General features: G+C 33.9%; 1 protein-coding gene across 14 annotated transcripts; it reads left to right on the top strand.

Annotated features, from left to right (window-relative positions):
* Positions 1-432: 432 nt before the first annotated feature.
* Positions 433-24605, top strand: Lis-1 (LisH and WD40 domain-containing Lis-1). 14 transcript variants are annotated; one of them, XM_073991090.1, is made up of 11 exons: positions 591-730; positions 10646-10911; positions 11011-11114; positions 17345-17504; positions 17570-17870; positions 17936-18092; positions 18165-18342; positions 18409-18544; positions 18609-18764; positions 22856-23051; positions 23134-24605. In XM_073991090.1, the coding sequence occupies exons 4-11, from the start codon at positions 17467-17469 to the stop codon at positions 23205-23207; spliced, it is 1236 nt and encodes a 411-aa protein (XP_073847191.1). In that variant the 5' UTR covers positions 591-730; positions 10646-10911; positions 11011-11114; positions 17345-17466; the 3' UTR covers positions 23208-24605. The 14 variants fall into 14 exon arrangements, with proteins under 14 accessions (XP_073847179.1, XP_073847189.1, XP_073847191.1 ...); XM_073991087.1 differs by lacking the exons at positions 591-730; positions 10646-10911 and adding exons at positions 8203-8330; positions 8875-9051 and having other exon boundaries at positions 10963-11114; XM_073991082.1 differs by lacking the exons at positions 591-730; positions 10646-10911; positions 11011-11114 and adding exons at positions 8322-8550; positions 8609-8801; positions 8875-9051.
* The last annotated feature ends 385 nt before the right edge of the window (positions 24606-24990 follow it).

Below are 24990 nucleotides of genomic sequence, written 5' to 3'. Positions count from 1 at the left end.
TGAATGCCATGCTTCTTATGTGTCGAGGCCTTTATGTGACGAGGCCTTAAGAACGCTTAATTTCATGAAATTTTTTAATAAATTAACTCTATATGAACTCAGGAAAAACAGGATTCTTTAGATTTTTTCCATCTTGATCTACCACATTCATTACACCATGGCTATAACACATACATGCGCACTTTAAATAATTTCGTTTTAGGGAACGTTAACATTTACGAAATCGAGAGGATTTCAACTGTCAATTCCTTTGCGTATACGTCAAATGAAACCTCATCTAAAATCAATGGAATTTCATTTGACATATAAGCAATAGAATTGACAGTTGAAATCGAGTGGATTTCATAAATGTAAACTTTCTCTAAAACCAAATTATTTAAAGTGCGTATGTAAACAAGACTATACTCTTCGAAGTATAGGTCCCTATATGACATCTCGCAAATGTGCCATCGCCGTTCACGTCTGTCTTTCAAACGCCGTAGCCTTCATGTTATCATCGACTTAGTTCTCTCGAATCCAACAGAAAAAATACCCAGCCTGAAATATTGATATTACAATTATTTCGATATTATACGTACAAATTCTTTAATAAACATGTAAGTAAAAAGGAATTGAGTGCAATGTTCACATTTCTTCGTGTTTCTGCAAAAGTTTGCCAGGAATTTGTGAAGAAAATAGTTTAAAAAGAAAAAAACCAATGAAAAGTATTTGACGTGTGTGTGTATATAATGTAAGAAGACCTGAACTTGCAAGGAGGCCGAGAGAAAAAAGTGGATTATTTGATTACCCCAAAATTATACACATTATACACTACAGATGTGTAACCCGAAATCAAGAAATTTATGACAATCGAAAAAAGTTTGTTGTGAACTTTTGTGCGTAATTTAACCCTGGCACTGATGCAAGTTTTTGGCTATTTTACTTGGTTTTTTGCGTTACGTTTTTTCTCGTTTATTCTTCCAAGATGGCCGTTCGTAACAGTTTTTGGTGTCTCTGCTCTGACTGCTTTCTTTAGTTGGTGTACACGGGTCGGTCGTATTGTGTTATGTTGCGATTTGTTGCAAGATTGTAAGAGCAAAATTGTCTCCGTGGTTGGTGTATCTTCATTACGTCCCAATGTTTAAGCAATTCAGCCCCCCTTGGTTTGCGTTTGTTGCGATCCTGAACTATGTTTTGCGAAAACAAAAATTAAAAAAAAAAAACTGTGATATTAATGTTTTGGATGTATTTTGATTTTTGCTTAAATGTCCATCATCAGTAGTGTACTTGATAAATTATATTTGTTATTGTTTCTCTCTCATTCATATTGATAAAAGTCGACTTTTTGCCTTTTTCTGTCGTAACGACGATGACACATCGCCTCGCGTCAAGTTTATATAGACTGTAGGTCTGTCTCTGTATATATGTATGTGATCCGTTTGTGCAAATATGTATATACACTAGACTGGGTGAATGCATGAGAGTATGTGTGTTTGCGTACAAGGGTACACTATGCCATGTACCCATCATGTTAACAAATGAACTAAAAGCAAGCAACCATTTAGACATCTATGTTTCCGTAGTTAGTTGCTACAACAACATCATCCCCTCCCTCTGCAACATGAGACATTTACCATTAAAAGTTGTTTGGTTGTTTTTGTTTTGATTTTGAATGCCATCGATTTTTCAAGTCATCTTCGTTTTTATAAATATACAGCTTTCTGCATTCTTTAACCTTACTATCCGTCCAAGAGATTCCATATTATTAATTGCTAATGAGTAAAATATCATCATTTTGGAATGTATGATTGAAATGTTGCAGTATGGAAATGCAAACATTATATTGGATACCACTGTTGTTTTTGTACCACCTTCGAAATTGGTCTCAATCATATACAGTGGAATCGCCATAATTCGTATCGAGGTAATTCGTTTATTCCCTCCATAATTTGGATTTTGTTGTTGTTTTACCTTTAAGTTAATTTCCCTTCTTAATCCGGCTCTGGGTATATCTCCAGTTCTAAGAGAGTTGTAACCACAAAGCTACTGGAGTTAGTTGAATAGGTTTGGCAATGCAGTTGAAATGTCTTACGGGCCTGTGCCGCATGCTGGGCATATTCATACGGCTGCACCACCAGGGCGCAGTTGAGCCAAAACACTCTGGTTTGCGTTGGCGGCTGACGCTCCTCAGATAAGAAGGGATGTACTCCGAGGACCATTCACACGGTAGTTGCTTACGGCAACTGCATCTGTGTGAATTCTATTCACACCTGCTGGTCTAGGGACTGTCTTTTGTACGGTGGACCTCTCATTCTTGACATGCCTAGGTGAGGGGTCCTATCCACCATATTAGTATGGCCCTTGCCATTGTGTTGCTGTACTAGACGAATCTTTGTATCCTCATGTAGATGGTTCATTGAAGACATGGGGAGGCACCATGTTGCAGTTTTCAGGTCGGCATTCTGACAGGTTTCAATATTTTTCTATCGAGTTGCAATTATATTCGCGGACCACACTGGCGTCGCATAGCTTACTGCAGACCGACATATAGCGTTATATGCACCCCAAGTGCTGCCGATTGGGACTTGAGGATTTTGTTCTTCATCTCTGCTTCTCGCAGATATATGTGCTAGTCCCGTCGCCTCTGCTGGGAAGTTTGTTTTAACTCGGGTATTTGATTAACAGGTGTATAGCGTGCGGCTGGAGTGATGATGTCCCGGAACGTCCTTTCTGCTTTCAGAAGGGTTGGGCAGATCTCTGAAGTGGTGATTAGTGAACTCTCCGAAACTAAGCCAATTAGCTTTCCCATGATTGATGAAAGTGCCCCGTTAAGAAATCGGATGGTCTGATGGAAATAATTATGGTCTGATTCAAGAGAAACGACGGGTTGCCATGTGACGTCGTTTGTCAGACCAGATGAAATGATTGTGATGTCTGACGAAATGTGACACACTCCGCTAATTCCTGTAGGGGCGTCCTCATTGACCGTACAAAACCTAGAGCTATCAATTTGCTCAGCCAGGGCTATACCCCTCTGGTCGTTTCCAAGGACCGAATGCCTCAACTCATGATGAGCATTAAAGTCCCCCAAGACCAGACGGGTATGAACCTCCAAAAGCTTGATAATGTCTATCATCTTGACTACAGCGGGATGTATACGTTCATACCTTCCATGTACGGGTGGGTCATTAGTAGACATCGGATTTTAGCATGTTTTTTATTTCTTATCCGATTGGACTCAAATTTTGGATCTAGGCGTTTTGAGGGTCAATTTTTCGATATTTGGGGTCATATCAAAAATATGCAAAATATATGCAAAAAATATGCAAAATATATGCAAAAAATATGCAAAATATATGCAAAAAATATGCAAAATATGCAAAAAATATGCTAAATATGCAAGTGTTTTTTTTGACAAAAATCATCAATTAAATTTAGAAAATCATCAAAAAAGCATTCTAAATTAAGTTTTTTGACGTTTAACATAGTTTTTGCAGATTATTATGTTATTGCGACTCTCCAGATATTCCGCTACAGCAATAAATCTAGACTAACAAGACTTAAATCAGTTTTCACAAGGTGAGAAAATGTCAAATAACCCAGCATTCCTATTACAACATAATTTGCTTCCTATACAAATGTAGATAGATAATGGAAAAATTTCAAAAACTCAATCAGAAATGTCAAAATCAGCATGTCCAAATATGGTGATAGTTTCTAATCGGCCAAAATTATCTAGCAAAAAAAAACAAAGGAGCTAGAGTTAGTCTTCGCTATTTTTCTTTAGATAAAAGCGCAATTTTTTCTAGTTTTTGGAAAAAGGGTTCGTTTTTTAGCGCAAAATGGGAAAAAGTACTAAAGTACCATTTACGATTCCAGGTTCTGGAATATAACTATAATTAGAAGTATACGTTTTGAATATCCACATATTAGATTTAAATATTTTTTATAGTGTTTAATCCTATATTTGTGGTCAAAAATCTTTTTGGAAAAATGCTCTAACTGCCGCTTTAATATTGATGACATGATTTTAGTTTAATGCACTAAAAATACATAATTTTATATGTATATTGTAAGCATACAACCGCTTAATGCAGAATTGGGAAATGTTCACTCCTCGGCGAAAAGTAATGCATTATTTTTAGATTCACTTTTGGCAGTTTTGTTGAGATGTGTATTATTTTATTGTTGTAAAATAATTTCAGCTTAATCTCGGGGTTTGTTGTTTTCAAATTTTTAAAAACAACAAGTTTTATTTAAAGTGGGATGTAGTTAAAATTGATGCGAAGAACACCAAATGATTAGTGCAAAATGACATCACTCAGAAAAACCACACAATAACGTGGTAGTGGTAAAATAAGTCAAACCCTTGGAATTATATTTAACATGACAAAACCACTTACATATTTCTGCTAGAAAAGCATTTGGAATGCTAAAAAAATATAGTTCTTTCATTCCTGGTACAGGAAAACAATTTTGATAACACAGTCGAAAAGAAAATATACAATTAATTAACTTATACCTGATCGTATACTCGATAATTTTAACTAATTATTACAAATGTTTCGAATTTGGACAGTTGTTTAATGGAGGAGTTGCTGTAAAAATTGTTTCAGCAACATTTAGAAAAAATTATCGCGTACAATGATATAACATCTTTTATAACACATTAGTCTTGTTGTCTAGGATATAAATAAATACGACTATATTAAGAAAAATATTCGCCGCAATATTGCCATTAAAGTTGCCAAAGTCACTATACACCTAAATGGCAAAGATTTCAAGGAATCTTAATTTTCAAAAAAATGAAATTTCACACTTGTCCCTTGTTTTGCTTACATCCTGATGTATACTTTAAAAACGTTATATTTCTAGCTCTACTTTCACAATCTGATTGGCGTTTTCTGTAATTTGGGAAAATTGATAAAAATGTCCGGATTGTCGTATAGAAAAAATCTCACTATTTTTAACACTTAGAGCACGTAGAGTATTATATAACTACCACGAGATATTTAATCATAGAAAATAATTTATTTTCTTTACTATTCGTTAATCCGGACAATTTGATAATTCCGACACCGCCGAAACCTGTGGTGTAGGGATTATTGAGATTATACTGTATATATGGGTGCAATATCCAAATCTGAATCGATTCTTACCAAAATAAACAGGGATTGCCCTAGGGCCAAAAAATCTCCAATTTTTATGCGAATTGGTCTATAAATGTGACCTGTACTTTGTTTTCAAAAAGACCTGGCCAGATGGATAAGTGCGAATCTATACAGATCATCAAAAGGAACTTTGGATCTATTTCGTTTCCTTTTGCATGTTGCAAACTCATTCACTAAGACATAATACCCTTAGGGTATTAAAATATAGTTATCAGTGCAATCATGAATAAAAATTCCGTGCATAATTTGTTTCCTTTCCCAAATTTCACAATTTTTTTCCATATTTATGCCCAAGAAGGGAATATTTTTGTCGATTCGACTAGAATATGCCATCATGAAGCGAATCTAGTAGCTTTCAACTTTTAACAAATATTGATTTTAAAAGAGTTTCACTTTCTAAAATTATTTTCCGTGCGGAAAATTCGGAGGGAAATATTCATGATTGCCCTGTATATGTTTTTATATGTTATATGTTTTTAGTAAAATATGTAAGATTTTATGTAATATTCCATATTGTCCTAGTCTTAATTTCTAGCTAATTTGTTATTCTGTTAGACAATTTGGCTGAGCAGAAACTATCAACATATTTGGATACGTTCATTTTAACATTTCTGATTGAGTTTTTGAACAAATTTGTATTAGAAAGCAACTTATGATGTAATAAGAAAGCTGGGTTATAGGAAATTTTCTAAGTCTTCTAGTCCAGATTTATTTCTGTGGCGGAATAATAATTAATAACATAATAATCTGCTAAGAAATCGACGTTTAACGACAATAAACTTAATTTAGAACACTTTTTGATGACTTCCTAAATTTAATTTGACGATTTTCGTCAAAAAAATTAGTTGCATATTTTGCATATTTTTTGCATATTTTGCATATTTTTTGCATATTTTGCATATTTTTTGCATATTTTGCATATTTTTTGCATATTTTGTGCATATGCAAAATATGCAAATATGCAAAAAATAAAAAATATGAGCCTGTCATTGCATTCAGTTTTCTTCAAAACGAATTTTGGTCCAATCAGAATTTTCGTATCTTTATTAATAAAAAATATGCAAATATGCAAAATCCGATGTCTAGTCATTAGAGCCTGGCTAGGTGGGTCTGTATTGAAAAGACTGGTGCAATAGGAAAGCTAATACCCCCGCCTCCACTTCTGGTGCGATCCTTCCTCAGTACGATGTAACCTAACCATCACAACGCTGTAAACTGCATATGTTGCTTTTGGATATTTCGTCACATTTTTAATCGATATGATATTTTTATTTATTGTTGTCTTATTGGGAAGAAGGTGATTATTTATAAAATTTTTTAATTGATTGAATTAATTCAGCTATCATGACCTAAGGAGTTGTATTGAAAAAGTGATATCCAGGGAAATCCCAGGTGGTTATTTAGTTCATCAGGCATATCAGATGTGATTGGCTAGACTTATCTTGTATGTGATTCACTTGTGCTAAATTCAGCGATAGGATCTCTTAAATGTCCGAGGAAACAAGGGGGGACTTCGCTGATATATTAATTTTATTTGTAGCTCAAAGATATTGGATCTAATTTTATCGACTATTCCGAAGAGAGTGTCGAATATAGCATGACACCACATATAGAGAAGTTTTTTTTTATAGCAGAAATGAAATAATCAGAATATGTGGCTTGAATTTTGCTAAAGGAAAAATCTGATGTATTATCTGGGATTCAGACCATGTCTTTCAGTTTGCAAGGCGGACATTTAATTTAAGGTTTGTTACCGATTTTTGCCAACAGAAGGAAAGTCCAAACCTCCTTTGCAATAATTACCAGGAATCATTACAAGTCCTGTCTAAATGTAACCGCCACCGAGAAAAGCAGTTTCGAAGATAAAATATTAACAAGGTGGATCTCACTGTGTATAAACATTACAGCCACCACCAACGAACCCACTGAATGCAATGCGAAATTTGTATGTGTTCTTTTTCTCGTATTTATTTCTCTGTTTTAGTCATTGTTTATACATCGTCAATGGAAGTCTATTCTGTTATAACAATCGCGTAAATTCATCGTTTCGTGCGCAGTGATTGTGTGTTCACATCAAACCTTCATTAAAATGAAAATAATAGATCTCAAGAAGTTATAACAAGTTTATATTTACACAAATATAAAAAATATACACAAAACAGTGAAATAACATAAACCCTATATGAAACCCGCTTTTTAAACGTCAACGATAACACAAAGTCATGCAAAACAAATAGATGAATTGCAATCCAATAATTCATTTTGAATAAAATTTAATAAGGTAAAGTGTCAGTCCAGTTGTTGTAAACATACTTTTGTGTTCATAAGCAGATCGAAACACGCTCCCCTAATTGCCAAAAGAGGGAATTAAGCGAACATTAATACCGCCAAAGTGATTGTATGAGATTAAAGTTGAAAACTAATAACTTTTTTGAAAAAGTCCTTATAGATTTGCATAGTTGATACATTGTACTGGCATTGTAATTCCAGAAAAAGTTATATTTGTTTAAGCCCATCTTTGTTCAATCTAGTGTATTAGTGTACAAAGCCGCATTGATTATACATCAAACAACAACCTCCTTCATCTTAATTATTCCCTTAAGAAATTTTTATGATTAATGCAAACTTAACCTGCACCAAAAATCCACTCTCCTGTTTCCCAGGTACCCCTCCTCGCTACTTATGTACATTCGTATGTATAATAAACTAGTAATAAATGATATAATTTAAATAATACGCCCACTCTGTGTTTATCGTGGCTTACAATGACAAGTTTACATTAATTGCAAACCGAACCAAAAATAAATTCAAATTGTTATTCTGTTCAATTGTTGTTGTGTTTTATGTAAAGCAAAAGTTGAGGCATAAAATAGCAAAAGGAAACTAAAAGGAAGTCCTATAAATAATGTATATCTTTATTTTCTATAATGCGCATGTCTTTTAACCACCCTCCTACAAAAAGTTTTTGTCGCATTTGGCGACGTCACATTTTTTATCGTCGGTATACATATGTTCATGCTTATGATCCGTTTTTAAAATCGATTATTGAGTTGGAGAATCTACGAGAAAACCCTGGGACAGACAGGGTATTAACATTAAAATCCGATACCTAAGTTTGCATAGCGGAGATTCAACCACCCACCCACCATACTATCTGTGCAATTTGTTATTGTGTCAAAAGTTAGAACGTAGTTTTATTAGTGTTTCTCACAGATTTGCTTTAAATCAAAAGCTAGAAATACTTGGACAAGTTTTCTTTTTAATCTAATCTTACTTTGTTTTTTAAATATAGATTACGTTGGTTTTTTGTTTTGCTAGCCACATTTGCTGGTGGCATTTTTCCATTTGTTTTTTTTTTTTTCATTATGTTTGGGCAATAAAGTCAGTAGTATACTAACTGGTTGGTTGTTTAGTTGTTTGTTCCTTTATTTAGTTGATTTCATTGTTGTTGTTTATAGTGTTATGAGAGTAGGGCTAACATAAGAGAACTGTGCTGTGAGAACAACAACAAACCAGGTTCTGCTGGGCTACTAGAATTGCGCTGTCATGACTGTATAATTGTGCTCTCTGACAACATTTTGGAGATTTTTAGTTATGACTCATTCATTAATCGTCGACGTTTGTCAGCTGAGCTCAGAGATTAAAACACCAGTAAATATTTTTTGCAAAACAGGAATTAAAATGTTGTTTTCTGGTCAATTTTTTCATATCAATCTTTGCTTAGTTCGGAATGCCTAAATAACTCGTCAGCAATATCCAGTAATCAATTTTATTGAAATTCGGTTTGTGTCTTATTGAAACCCGTGTAAAAATATCTATGTGACATCAGCACCTGTCGTTTCTATAGTTTGATTCACCACTTAATAAGTTTTCAAAGACAATGGTATAAATCATAAAAAAGGTAAAAAAACAACACAAGACAAGAGAAACATAAAGCCAATCCAATGCGGTGACAGTTGTGTGTTTTTGTTTTGTTCATCATGCCGTTATAATTCAAATGAATAATTATACTGCTGAGGCAAAGAAAATCGATTCTCCCCTCTTCCTCCTCCAAACTTGATGTACTTTTATTGGCCATTCATTAAAAAAGCTAAGCTTGAATTCAAACAAAATAACAAAACATTCTCAAAAAAAAAAGCGAGCACATGTTTACGAAAGGAAAGATGCCATCGCTTGCATACAATTCTAATACTTACAAACCTTTGTATTTTGTTACTTTTTTTGAAAAAAAAAAATATGAACATGTAACTACTAAATATACACGAATTAACATCTTACAAGAAAATATATGGCAGCTAATTGTTGATAAAAATGTTTTTATTTCCTAATCGATCCCAAGGCCTAGTTACGAAATACTTAAATTGTGTGTACATTTTAAATCTGCTAAATATTTTATAATTGGTATAGAACACATTTATAAATGTACTATAGTGTGAACCACGAAGATTTTCGTTAGTAAGATCATATGTCATTGGGATTGAAATACAAGAAACTGTGAACATATTAGTTCAATTAAAAATGCAATAAAATTTCCTGATATAAGCACTGTGTAAAAATCATCCACCAAGGCGTCCTGCTGGAAAGAACAGGTCTGTTGGTACCGCCCGACATTTCATCCTTTGAGGGAGTTACTCCCTGCTCATCCGGGTTAGTGCTCCTTGGAACCACCGGGGTGGACAACCCTTGTTCGTCTGACAACCGTGGAGTCCATACCTTCATCCGACAGTTGGATTAAGGAACGCACTTTCCCTCAAGAGATTGAGCAATTCCCTGCTCTGCGTATATATGGAGTCGCTAACCTTGGGTACCACCGCACTATAGGTAATTTGGACAGGTTTTTAGGCAAAAAGTCGATTTTTGCACTTTTAATAATGCGAGTTTTCTATTCTAATTTGATTCGAAGAAAGAACATGTCAAATTATATGGATTTACAATTTGTTTTCAAAAATATTGAAAACTCGCGGTATAATTCGAAGCTAATTTAATTTATTTATTTATTCTTCCCAATTCCAAGTCCGAAGACCACATTAAAGAAATTGACAAAACAAAAGGATATTTAACTTAACAGTAACAAAACGTTAATCGGAGAGATGCTCCACATAGGCACAATAAAAAAAAACATATAAAAACTTCAAATACACAACTACTTTCCACTAATTACATCAGAACTAGTGAAAGTATAGGAATATAATGGATAAAACACAATCCGGCTAAGAAACTACTCGGTTTCCGAGCAGCAATTAGAGTTGGGTAATCTAGTTCCAAAACGTATGAGTAACATCATGAAATATAACGTGTGATGTTAAGTATACGCAGTTTGTTCAAAGAAAAAATGTGGGCCATTGGAACTGCGAAGTGAACGAGATAGTTCCTTTGGCACAACTCTAGCAGCAATAGCTCACAACATTACATATAAAAAGACAATAAAATTGCGGAATTTGAGCATCAACCCTAACAATAAAATTATGTATAATACAATTTTGCACATGGAAAAGAATTAAAAGTATTACTCAATTAAATTGATAAAATAAAAATATTAATTTAAAAGTTATTAAGGTAAAAAAAAGAAACAAAAAAATAAAATAAATAAAACATAGCATAAAAACACACTGACAGAATGAAAGACTACTAAGGACTACTAAAATCAACATTTCAAAAACAAAATAAAAATTCCAAAACTCAGAGCAGAATTTAAACGCAATTTTGTATGAGTTTGGTACTAATAAAATACATAGATATGATATTCAGTGGAATGGTGGCGGTATGTACTCTCTGTTTTAAGAAATAATGTTCTTTAAAATGTTTGTTACAGCGGAAAAAAACTTCATATAGGATACAACCTAAGGAAACAAAATTATAGTTTTTTGTTATAGACTTTTACAAATATGTCCAACTTTGTCTGAAACTCTGACACCGGGAATATCTTCAGAAAAGGGTTCTGAATCAACTACATAATATACCAAGGTGCGATTTTTTGCGTTTTTTTTTGAGTTATATCACTTTTTTTAAGGTGCCCTCCTTGCAGAAAAAATATATATTTTTTTTAATTTTATGTTTATAAAAAAATTTTGGCGGATCAATATTTCAGTTCATTATAACCTTTTTATGGTTTTAACCGCGTTCATTGGGTTGGAATGAATAAAATAGGTAAAATAAGAATAGGGGGTAGGAACAACAAAATCTGTTCGTTATATCCGCCGTTCGTTAAAACCGTGTTCGTCTGTAATATTCTTATTAAAGCTTACTTTTAAATATTATATATTAAAATATTTAAAACAGTGCTTAAATTCGTCGCTTGTCGTTAAAGCGGGCCTGTGAATCCTGACAAATTGTAAGAAATTCTACTCGCGGTGTGACAATTTTTGTTCGTGGTCATTTTAAGAAGTTTAATGTGTGTACAATTATTAAGAAAAAATCTTTGGGAACACAAAACTGTGTTCGTTATAAACGTAGTTTCTTATAACCGATTTGCGCTATATCCGAATTCTACTGTGTTATTCTTTATTTATAACATACAAATATCTAGGAGTACAGATAAACGAACAATGGGATATGTCAAGCGAAATCAAATGTCGAATTGAAGCAGCGAGAAACGCATTTTCTAAATATAAGAGAACGCTGACCAGCCATGATATAAGTCTATCAACAAAAATACGTTTTGTCAGATGCTACATATTTTCAGTATTATTATTCTCTGACGAAACCTGGACGCTAAAGCTAGCAGACAAAAAACGAATTAATTCTTTTGAAATGTGGATTTATCGCCGTATCCTAAAAATTCGCTGGACAGACCGCATTTCAAATGAAGAAGTGCTACGACGGATGAATGTCGAACGAGAAGTTATACGCAATATAAAAAGCCGAAAAACATCCTACTTAGGACATGTAATGCGTAATGAAAAATATAAGCTGCTCCAAGCCATTATTCAAACAAATATAGAGGAAAGAAGACCGAGAGGCAGAAAAGAAACATCATGGATAAGAAACATCCAAGAATGGACGGGTCTACAAGACGAAAGAAACCTCCTGAATGCCGCAAAGAATAGGAACCTCTCTATAATATAATAAATCATATATACATATACATGCATATTGAATTGTTAACAATGTAACACATAATTGTATGATCGCTAACACCCGAATACGGGTTGGCAAATAAAGAAGAAGATTCTTTATTTTAGCTTACTTTTGCATATATATAATTGTTCCACAAACATCCCAGACGGGAGAAGGGAGACTTCTCTCATATCAATGAGTGCACCCCGATTCATATTAGCTCAATGATATGGGACCTACTGTTTATCGCCGAGTCCGAACGGCGTGTCTTAAGACACCACTTGTAGAGAAGTTTTACATGGCTGAAATACTCAGGAAATGTCGCCAACATTACTGAGGGGTATTTTGCCACCGTTGAAAATTGTTAGATGTTGCTTGGCCGGGGAATCGAAACCACGACCTTCAGCGTGCAAGGCGGGTGTGCATACCATTGCACCACGGTGGCACCCATATATAGCATTAAAAATGTGTAAAAAGCCCATAAGTACACCGCTATTAATTTTTGCCTCAAAAACAGGCCAAATTATTATTATTATTAATTATTATTTTTTTTTTTTTTGAAATTTTATATGAAATCATTCGAATTACAAACGGAATAATTCGAATTACAAATGGAATAATTCGAATTACAAATGAAATAATTCGAATTACAAATGGAATAATTCAAAGTGCAAATGGAATAATTCGAATTACAAATGGTATATTTCGAATTACAAATGGAATAATTCGAATTGCAAATGAAATAATTCGAACTACAAATGGAATTCTCGAATTACAAATGAAATGTTACGAATTACAAATAGAATTCTCGAATTACAATTAAAATAATTCGAATTACATCTGAAAAATGTGTAGTTCATCTGCTACCTCGTTTCCCATAATGTTGCTGTGACCCAGAACCCAACATAGCTTACGATATCGTGTACATCCTGCAATCAAGAATAGCTCTTGAATTTATGGTCCATGACTTGAGAGCCTTGAGGGCCGCCTGACTATCGACATATATAGTCGCCGGTCCTGGTAAGAATGCCTTCAAGTCCTTTCACCAATTCAGCTGCTTTCCTGATGGCAAGAATCTCCGCCTGAAAAACACTACAATTATTGTTGAGCTTGTTTGAGTTTTTAATTAGTGGATTCTCACAGTAGACGCCAGCGCCAGTACCTTATTCCATCTTGGACCCGTCTGTGTATATTGCCAGACCGTCCAGAAGAGATATGCACTCAGCCCATGCGTCCCTGCTTGGGAAGATTACTGTTAAGGAGTCAAACTTGAATGAGGTAGGCATATAATCGCTTACGCAACCATTGTCACCTAACTCAAGTCGACTATTAATTAGTTTTAGGACATTCGGACATTCCGTCCAGGACTGGACTGAATAGTAAGTACAAGCTTTGCTTTTTCTGGGTTTACTCCCAGACCGCTGTTCTGGGCCCAGCTTGCAAGTTGTACCAGAGCTCTTTGCATGAGCTCAGACAGGGTTGGCAAGAATTTGCCACTTATCAGCACAACCACATCATCAGCATAGGCAACCACCTTGGTCTTCAGCCGGTCGAAACACACAAGTATTTCTCATTTATTACCAGAAGCCATAGCAGAGGTGAGAGAAATCCTCCCTGCCGAGTGCCTCTGTTAACAGATTTCCTCACAGAACTTTCTCCTATGCATGAGTTGATGATTCTACTTTTCAGCATCTCATTAATCCATTCCACAAGGATAGAGGAAATATCTGTGTTGCTGAGAGCATTGTGGATTGATCCAAGCTTCACATTATTGAAGGTCCTCTCTTTATCGAGAAAGGCCGCCAGAGTGAAGCCTGAGTTTTCCAAATCTTTCTCAACGTGCCCGACCACCTCATGCAGGGCAGTCCACACTGATCTGCCTTTAGTATATAGGCACGTTCTGATTTGCTGATGTTATTGAGATTTTGTTGTGTTCTAATTTCAAGATCCAGTAACCTTTCTAGCGTTTTTAAAAGAAAGGAAGAAAGACTAATTGGTCTGTAGGCTTTGGTGGTGTGTGACTTGGTTTCCCCGCCTTGGGGATGTAGGTCACCTTTACCTCCTTCCACAGACCAGGTATGTGCGATAACAGTAAACTGGCCTTAAAAATTTCTACCAGGATAGATAGTGCTGGCTCTATTGTAACAGTGCCCGGTAATGACTACTGTCATTACCCTAATTTTAGAGTTTGGCCAAATGGATCTTGACCAGAGATGGTCTGTATGATGATTTTTTAAGTTTTCGACGCTCAGAAAGTTGTAAACGTCGAAAACGTCATATACCCGTAGAAAACGTATAAAAAGTAGTAAACTTCATAAACCTCAAAATGTATGTTACCATGTTTAAGATTCGTGATTTCTGCACCCATAAATTGTTTAGGCTGTCCTTAAATAAAACCTAAGATCTGTTGGAGTTGATAACAATCAATTATTTACTCGTTTATTGGAGCAAGGGATCTACAAAGTGTAATATTCTTTACAGGACCCCCATTTTTTGTTCTAAAATCATAAAAATATTAACTTTTTTCGACTGATTTTTGATGTTTTCTTATTTTTTATAGTAGTTTAGCGCATTTTCTTCACAATGACAAATATTATTGATATTTGCGATATATTGGGAGCCTTTATGGGTCATTATCTTTGATTCTTGGTCCATATGGGGTTTCAGCCCCGTTAACTCTGGAAGGGGAGATAAAATTTTAATTTTTTGTGCAGGTTTATTTAGGAAAATAATGTTAGGAAGGACAACTAACGTTTTTCCTATGAGTTTGACGTTCGAATTTAAATTTCCTTAAGAAATTGTGTTATTTACTTAAAGTGGCTCTGCCTAATACAAGGTCAACCCGCAAATTCGACAAATGTGGACTGAATTTTATTTATGGGATACTGTTCCACTAAAAATGCAAATTGCGCCATAGCACACTTTTCAAAATTGATTTTTAATTTTATGTAAAGAATTTGATGGCTTTCAGAGCCGCTTGACAATCCACAAAAATAGTCATCGAATCAAAGATCCGGACTTTTTTCTATTCTGTAGCTTTCCTGATCGGCAAGATTTCTGCTTGGACTATATCTCATCTCTTCTAGGGATAATGACATCTACATCTTCAAATCTCAAGACTGGTGATATATAGTCGCTAAGTTTCCCATGAGGGTCTGATCCTAATTCTTTAAGAATACATTTATGTCCATAGGTACTGTAGCGCCAAAGAATCTGTTCATGCGGCCTTAGAGCACTACGTGCTGCCTGAGTCCCAAAGGCCGAAGGTTAAGCATTGTATTTTGAGCTGCTTATGGAGTGCTTGCAAGCTGTAGTACTTTTTTTACATTCAAAGGGCGTGGAAAGAAGAGTGCAAATCTATTGGTTTAATCTTTTGATAGGTCTTATATTTTCTAGTTTTTAAATCGCCATTAAAAATTGTCTAAAAATTGAATTTGTGATAATCACAGTAAATTAAAACCATTAAATCAACTTTAATGTTCTTAACAGTGGCACAGCGTGTGTGTGTCCAACTATAAAACAGAAGGGACAAAAGTAGGTTCGGCTGGACAGCTAAAAATGTGCGGTGTATTGCGGGGACTTGATCCATATACTGATCATAACTACCTGATAGGGTAAATGCTCCTTACTCCGGCATGTACCCGTAGTCGGCGTCTTACGTATTTGAACTCAAAATTACTGTAACAAAATGTGAAAATAATAATAGAAAAGCTTCAACAATACTCTCAGCTAACTTTGTGTAAAATTTCATTGAACTAAGACCATTTATTATATCGGAATTTAACCTTTTTGTTGGTGAGCGTTTTTCACCACAACCGAAAATGCATGTCTCTTAAGAAAAAATTAGTGGAGACGTCAACATAAAAATGACTGTAATTGTATTAAAATGAGAAAACTTTCAATAAAATTTTGTTGTGATGGTAGAAAATATTCAAAAGAACACATTAAAAAAAGAAATTATTAAAAAAATTGTTTTAATTCTGCCATTTTAGCTGATGGCGATTTTAGGGACAAGAAAATGTAAAGTTTGCCAGAAGTCGGCATGGATTGACAAAATTGCGCGTTGTCAATTATTTTTAGCTCGAAATTGTAAAAATAACTTAAATAAATACTTTAAAGTCTAATTAATAAAAATAACTTCTATAAAAATGAGTATTTATGCGATTTTAGCCCATATTAGGCCTAGTTTGAAGTGCGTCCGTTTGTGGCATACAGACAATTAGGTTACAGTTACCGACTATAGACAATAACTAATTTATTTCAGCAACATTTTTAAATTTTCTTACTTTTTTATGCAAAATTAATAGAAATGTGAACAAAAAATTCAAAAAAAAACTATTGCCTTTCAAATAATTATGTTCATGTTCTAAACACCAAAAAAAGAAAATTTTTACTGATTTCCAAATGTTAACAAAGTAAAAAACAAAGTAAAAGTGCGTTTTTATTGTTTAATATAAAAGAAATGATCAACTTATAGCATTTTTTTACTAAAATGCGATATGCCGACTACTGGAACATTTCATGCCGACTATTGGGAAATGGTGCCGACTACTAGGAAAAAAGTACTATTTCGCTAAATTCGCATTTTTCTCATCTTAAAGTAAACAAAATTTCGAAACAAATAAGCTTTAGTTGATAGCAATTGGAAAAATTTAGTCGGAATGGTGAATGATTGAAGTTGGACAAATCCTTAAAGTGCCGACTATTGGAACACTTACCCTACATGTGATTAGAGATTATAGCATCCATCTACCGAAAAGTACATAGCTCGACAAAAACGGCTATGGTATGAGGAGTCTGCTGAATATGGTCAAATCAAATCGGAAGCCGTCCATGAGTGCAGAACAGCACAGAATAGAAAACCCTATCAAGTGGTTTCCCACAGATATGTTCCGTCGATGTTATCATAGACTAATAAAATTATCAAAGCAATGGTTGCCAACTTCAGGACCCTGTTCATTCGTTACATTTATGTATAAGCCCAATTTCCCAAAACATCCAATTCAAATAAAGTTATATTTCGAAGTACCAAAAACTAAGAAATAATATTAAGAAAGTTATCGTTTGGATGGTTTCCCATCATCGATAATATGTACTTAATTTTTTTTTTAATTATTTTTGTATCGATCTTATTTCAGATATCTCAAAAGTGCTGCGCACTAAGGAGTATATATTATTATCAAAGAATTATTTGGCAATTCTACAATAGTGACATTTATCAGTGAGGAACAACACAAAGCCTAGTTTAATTGAGAACAGCATGAAAATGGTGTTGTCGCAACGGCAGCGCGAGGAGCTGTAAGTTATTAATAATGTCTCTTGCATACACTACTAAATTTGTATTATTTTGTAAACATTTTTAGTAACCAAGCGATTGCCGACTATTTGGGCAGTAATGGATATTCAGAATCATTGGAAGCTTTCCGCAAAGAAGCCGATCTCAGTGGTGAAACAGAAAAGAAATTTGGCGGTTTGCTAGAAAAGAAGTGGACTTCTGTTATACGTCTACAAAAGAAGGTATTGGATCTTGAGGCTAAACTTGCAGAAACTCAAAAAGAAGTTATAGAGGGTGCTCCAACAAAAGTTGATCGTAAGCCTGGAGAATGGATTCCCAGACCACCTGAAAAGTTTTCATTATCAGGACATCGTGCCAGCATAACACGAGTAGGTCCATCTACCCCGAATAAATTGTATTACAATGATTTACAAAAATGACATTTACTTTTTAGGTAATATTTCATCCAATCTTCAGTCTAATGGTATCCGCATCTGAAGATGCTGTAATAAAAATATGGGATTTTGAAACTGGAGAATATGAGCGCAGTCTCAAAGGTCACACAAATTCTGTGCAGGACATAGCATTTGATGCACAAGGAAAATTACTAGGTATGTTAACAGAGTAATCTTTTCCGTTCCATTTTTAATGCATAATTTGTTTTACTTTCTTTCTTCGTACAGCATCATGCAGTGCTGACTTGTCTATCAAACTATGGGATTTCCAGCAAAGTTATGAATGTGTCAAAACAATGCATGGACATGATCACAATGTATCATCTGTAGCTTTTGTGCCAGCTGGTGATTACGTGCTTTCAGCGTCACGTGACAGAACTATTAAAATGTGGGAAGTTGCCACAGGGTGAGTTCAATGTGCTTTTTTTCATATATGAATATTTGAAATACTTTTGATTTTGTCCCAATACAGATATTGTGTCAAAACATTTGTTGGTCACAGAGAATGGGTCCGTATGGTACGTGTACACATGGAAGGTAATTTGTTTGCATCATGCTCAATTGATCACACAGTACGTGTTTGGTCGATAAATTCAAAAGACTGCAAAGTAAGTTTTAATGCAGACAATTTACCATTGAATGAAGACTAAAGAATTGCATATTTATCAATAGGTTGAGTTGCGCGACCATGATCACACAGTTGAGTGCATTGCTTGGGCACCAGAGGCTGCTTCTTCTGCAATAAATGAGGCTGCAGGAGCAGATAACAAAAAGGGCCATCATCAAGGTCCATTCTTAGCATCTGGATCAAGGGACAAAACCATACGCGTAAGTTAACATTCAACTCAAATTTAATAATCCGAATTATAAATGAAGTAATTCGAATTACAAATGGAATTCTCAAATTGCAATCGAGATGTTTCGAATTACAAATGAAATTTTGCAAATTACAAATAAAATGTTTCGAATTATTTACATTTTAAAAAAGTGTTATAAGGTTCTGCTTCTAACTCCAAGTCAAAAATTACGTTAGTTGACGTCGATAGGATCATTTTTTGATTGCGCCAAAATGACTTATTTGTCGAGGCAGCTTTTCTTCAATTTTTCATTATTTAATAAAAAAAAAACACGCTCAATGACACCCTGATGATTGCGACAATTCCAAAATACAATGGAGTCACTGCTGACTGTCATGAGGGGATACACGGTAGGAAAAAGACTCATCAGTACTGCCAAGTTTGCTTACTATGTCTCATGATTTTAGGAATGTTCTACGAGGGCTACTAGAAAAAAATGGAATTTACATGTCAACATTTTCGCCCGATCCTTTTTCACAACTGTGTGTGTTTCACAGCCTGTATTATCAGTTCAATAGTGCATAGATGAAATAAAGTCTTTGTATGGTGATCAAGCCCCATCCTATAGCACTTTGGAAAACTAGTTGACGCTCGCTCAAAGACGAAGGTCGTCCATAACGACCGTTGATAACACTATGCAACACTGAAAATGCAAACAACTTCTAGTATGCATTTTTTGAAAGTAAATATTGAGACTACAAAAACCCTAGTAGGGTTTTGTCCTGTCAGATCCAGTTCAGATTTTATGGCCTCATCTAAACCGGGCTAAAACTACAGTTTTTTGCATTTATCAGGCCTTTATCTCAAAAAGCTAGTAGATCTTATCTTTTGAACAGACCACATAAGAAAAACTCCATCTAGGGCATCAAAATCAGTAAAATATAGAAAATTTTACATAATTGCTGAAATTTTGGTCAGTATCAGCTATACTATTGGGAGTTGAACCAAGTAACATCTTGCAAAAATCTTCCAAATAAATTTCTCAGAACATTCTGAAACTCTAAAATGCTTACTTCATGTTGTTTCAGCGGTATTTTGCATCATACAACACTTTTACAACACGCATTTCAAACACAGTTCACACCAAGAGTTTATTCTCGCATTTCGGATTTCACCACATTATTGACATATTTATTCAATGAACTCAAACAAACAAAACGATTCCTGTACCAATCACACAATGTCACAAACTTTTCAGTTTCTCTGAATCGTTTCGCTCTCAAAACACAATCACAAACTTTTCCATGCAAATGTACTTCGGCTATGCATTGTCGTGTTGTTTCATTCACCACCGAATTTTTGGTAAACATTTGCTGTGCGAAATGATCAATGCCACACTCAGTCACACACACATTTGACTGCTTAACAACCCTGTAAGCGCTAACATCAACATACTTGGAACATACAGTTTGTCAAGTAATTGTTTTCGAACCAAGAAAACTAACATTTTTCTGTATTAATTTATGAAAAAATTAATGATAATTGTGATAAAAATGTCGGGTTTTTTGCAAAAATTAGTTGGACGACTTATTTAAGACAAGATAGGATGTATAGATAAAATTAACCCACGTAGTCCAACAAAAAATAACGAAAACCAATAACTACATGTAATGCAAGTTGTCAAATAAATGTTTTCGAAATGTAATGGAGGTTGCAATATACCCCGATATTTTCGGTAAATACTTGAAAATCAGGACAATTTATGAATTTTATTTTTAACAGGGAGTAACTACTAACAAGTATAAACAATATTAGGCATCGAATATCCGTACTAGGAGGGTTACCATATGGACCAAGGGAGTACCAGGTAATATTACATGTAAACAGGGTCCTCTATAGATTTTAAACCTGGAATATCTGAAAACTAAGACGTTTTATGAGTTTCTTTAGTTCACTAGGATGGATTGCCATCAACTTAAATAAATATTACCTTCAGAATAATTAAATCAGGAGGGTTGCCAGATGTACGAAAAAGGTACCAGGTTATATATGGTCTGTTCCTTTACTTTTGAAAATGGTAAAACCGGCAAAAGTAGTAAAAGTTGTAAAGTGCTCCCATATGAATTGTATGGTCTCAGAAGTAAAGGAACGCTTTTAAAGTAAAAAGTGGTAAAACTTGAAGATTCTTGAACGTAAAGGAACAGAGTTATAAACAGTAAACGAGTATTACGGTTTATGTTTTCAACCACCAAACGAATCAATCGTTCATGTGTTTTGAACTTTTTCGTTTTCTATCTGTTGTTGTGGAATTGAGAACTTTTCGCTATTCGTTTTGTTCGCACTCACGAATGTAAACAAAACGAAACAAAATAATGAGTTCGGTCAACGTGGGTTATGTTTCGTTTTGTATTGTTCCTATGGAAAATACGAAACGAAACCATTGGAAACATTCCATAAAGTATTTTTACGTACGCTGTATTTTTTAAATGGTCGTTGAAAAATATACTGAAAACAACGTGATAGAGGTATTTTACAACAATAGCATGTTCTTAAGAGTTGTGTATTACATTCCAGCGAATATTTTTCCAATAGAAAACATTATGAAAAAATCACGGTTTTGGAGATATGGTGATTAATGTATACAAATTATGGAAATTTTCTATATTTTATAAAATTTGAGGCAATAAATGAAAATGTTTTTTGAGTTCATTATTTCTACAAATATTTTACTCTTGTCCTTATCTACAAATTTGCTTCAGAGGTCAGATGAAGTTTTACATTAGTTTCAGAGATATAGGCCAGAATTGCTTTAAAAAGTCAATATTTAACCATGTTTAGATGGGGCCATAAAATCCAAGCTGGATCTGACACAAGAAAACCCAATTAGAGTTTTTGCAGTTTGGGTCTGTACTTTCAAAAAATCCTCAGCTCAAATTGTTTGCAAAAGATTACTTTAAAAATGTTGCACTGTGTAATTCAAGATCAGCATGTGACATAACGTCAGATAGAGACATCCTGGGACATTACTTTCACCAGCGATATTGCATGAACACCTGGTTGGATCCAGCACAATTTGGCAATCGCTTAAAACATATCTTATCAATTGATGCAAAAAACATTCGGGCTTCTAAAGGTGTTTATAAGATCGTCACAGGTGATGAATCATGGATCTATGCGTATGAACCCGAAATAATGGACCCGACCGATCTTGGAAGACGAAGCAATCCAACGAAAGTTGTTCATGGAAGAAGCACTTCGAAGCAAATGTTCGCCTGTTTCTTCGGTAAAACTGACCATGTGTCGACAATTCCGCTCAAGTAATGTAGATTTGTTTGCCTGATATCTTCTAAAACCGAACAGGAGAAGACGAATTTTGCACCATGACAATGCGAGCTCTCACACATGGGTACATGGTAATTGATGGGTCATCCGATTTTCATCCAATGACTTCCTTATATTCCCACACGTCAAGAATACAATGCGTGGTCAACTATTTTTCGTCACCAGAAGATGCTGTTGAATCGTTCAAAACCCATCTATTGGAGGTGTCTCAATCGGAGTGGAAAAAGTGTTTCGACAATTGGTTTGACGCATGTAAAAATTATGTATAAATAATCGTGGAAAATACTATGAAAACAGTATTATACATATATTATGATTTCATGATTCGAAGATTCATTTGCTTATATGTAATTTCGATAATTACAAATTTTGTCGGTAAGATCGGCGGCAAAGTTAAAACTTTTAGTAGCTTCTACAAGACCAATCCACATTTCAAGAAGACAACGGAAGACAACGCTCTTCACCGGTTCTGTTTGGAGAAACCGGCCATCTTTAAGTATTGAAGCCTAAGCTAAATGAACTCAGATCAAAACTCAGCATTTCTATTGCCCTGTCAACACGTGACATAAAACAAAGCTTAACGCAACCATTCTGATACCGTTTTTATAGTATGTTGTCACAGTTGTACTTTTTATTAATTTACAATCAATATTATATACAGTAATAAGCTAATCAAATTAATATAAAATATAGGCTTTATATTCAAATTTTAGAAAATTTTGTTTTTGACCATAAGAAATGAGAAATTAAATTTACCACTATTTTTATTTTTAATTCCAGGTCTGGGACGTGAGTGTTGGAATATGCTTATTTGTACTCACTGGACATGACAATTGGGTGCGTGAATTGGCTTTCCATCCTGGCGGTAAATATTTAATATCAGCCAGTGATGACAAAACCATAAGAATTTGGGATTTACGCAACAAACGATGCACGAAAACTCTTACCGCGCATCAACATTTCTGCACTTCAGTTGGTATGTGTGTGTGTTTGTCACAAATTGAATTAATGTTTATTTAATACATTTTCTCCTTCTCTTTTTCACTGTCGTTTTTTAGATTTCCACAAAACACATCCATATGTCATTTCGGGTAGCGTAGATACAACGGTTAAGGTTTGGGAATGTCGTTAAGCCAATAGTAATTACAATTAATCATGGATAGGAGATATAGGGAACATATATTTTTGGCATTGGCTGATTTGTGTGCTCCCTTGTGTAAGGAGATGAAAATTAAAATAATATATATATTGTTTAAGAGCTACAATTTACTTCAATTAATGCAGATAAAATACACACACACAACCTATACATAAATATATATTTATTGATTATAATTTAATTTCGAAAAAGAAAACAAACAATTTAAGAATCTTGTGATTCATCTCTATTTAATATAGATTACCAACTAAAATTACGTTTAAACAAAAAACAAAACAAAAATATGGCAAACGCAATTGCTAGAAAGTGCAAAATTCTCACATTTTTTCTTTAGGCGTAATCGGTTCGTGAGTCCAAAAGAAGAAAAAGCTTGCCGATTCTATTAGTAGACCGAAGTTTTTGGAACACAAAGCCACTCTCGACATTTACTAAAGAAGAAATCGGAAACAATCGGCAAGCTTGTTTTTAGATCTATTTCTCTTATTTTGTAAGTATTGAGTAGAACTCAAATCGAATGTTATGTGTACGCCTTTTAATTGTAATTGTAAACAACACAATTTAAGTTTTCGCTTGCTGGATTATTATTTTTTATTATTACTTCTATATAAATACACACATACAATCATTATTAGAATTATGATTTTATACAAAATGGAAAAAAAGAAAATAAATCTTAATGAAAATGTGTCTCTTTAAAATCAAGTTCAAGTAGAAATTTTAAGTTAATATTAATTTGTACTTTAAACCGTAGGGCTTTTTTTTAATTAAGGCGAGTTATATTTACATTACTTATAAAGAGCTAATAATTAAATAACAAGAAAGAAAACAAAAACCATGTGTATGCAACAAATTATGATATATTGTAAAACCATCCATGCAACCAACCAATCGACAGTACTTTATATGTGTGTTTTTCTTTCTTACTTTTAATAACAATTTTTCAACCACCACCTCCAATTACTGAAACCCCACAGCCAACAACAGCCAGTCAGTCAGCCTGAGGCATGCAATGACGTCCGTTTCATGTAGAAGTTTAGACTTTGCAAAACGTGCTCAACAACTAAGTGAATACAAATTTGTTTTATTTCTTTTAGGACTACCCCACGATGCAAAACATTTTTTTTTTTCAATTATGCGAATTATGTACCTTTAATTTTTATTTTGAATTTGTTTATAATTGTATTTACCTTTTCTTTTTATCCAACCCCAATTATATATAATCTCGAAATTGTATTGAAATTCAAACTTGTATTTACTATAGTTACATGTTCGATATGCATAACTTATCTCGAGAATAAAACGGAAACAACAGTATCAACAAAAACAACACAATTGTGAAAATATAAACATACTTGGCGAAACAAATCTAAACCAACTTGTTTTATTAATAGACACATTTTCACCACCCACCTTCGTCGTAAAAATGTACATTTATTAGTTTTCAAAACTGGATGTAGCTGCTTTTTTAGTTGCAATCATTTTGTTATTGTTAAATTAAAAAAAAAAAAAAAAAAAAAAAAAAAAAAACAAACAAAGAAATACAATAATAAATCTCATGCACATACATATATTATTCAAATGCTTGAAATATATTCCACCAATTCTACTGACAGAACATCTCTAAATAAAAAAAAAAACAAAACATATATTCAACAGTTTAAAATAACTAAAATGAATTCAAGATGAAACAGTATTAACGAGGCTTTTTATGAAAAACAAAAAAAATGTAGTGAAAGAAGTACTGTTTCATTATATA

This window comes from Musca autumnalis, unplaced genomic scaffold, assembly GCF_047663935.1.
Source record: "Musca autumnalis isolate F117 unplaced genomic scaffold, ASM4766393v1 scaffold_5, whole genome shotgun sequence".
In the NCBI taxonomy this organism is placed as follows: Eukaryota; Metazoa; Arthropoda; class Insecta; order Diptera; family Muscidae; genus Musca; species Musca autumnalis.
Note: the sequence above shows the minus strand (reverse complement) of the source record. Positions and strands in the feature narration are given on the sequence as shown.

What these genes read in the sequence shown, in the direction of transcription:
- Lis-1 (XM_073991078.1), top strand. Translation starts at nt 17,467, where the DNA reads ATGAAAATGGTGTTGTCGCAACGGCAGCGCGAGGAGCT. An exon ending in ATCGTGCCAGCATAACACGA is followed by an intron (nt 17,871 to 17,935) that starts GTAGGTCCATCT and finishes TTTACTTTTTAG; the next exon opens with GTAATATTTCATCCAATCTT. An exon ending in ATGTGGGAAGTTGCCACAGG is followed by an intron (nt 18,343 to 18,408) that starts GTGAGTTCAATG and finishes GTCCCAATACAG; the next exon opens with ATATTGTGTCAAAACATTTG.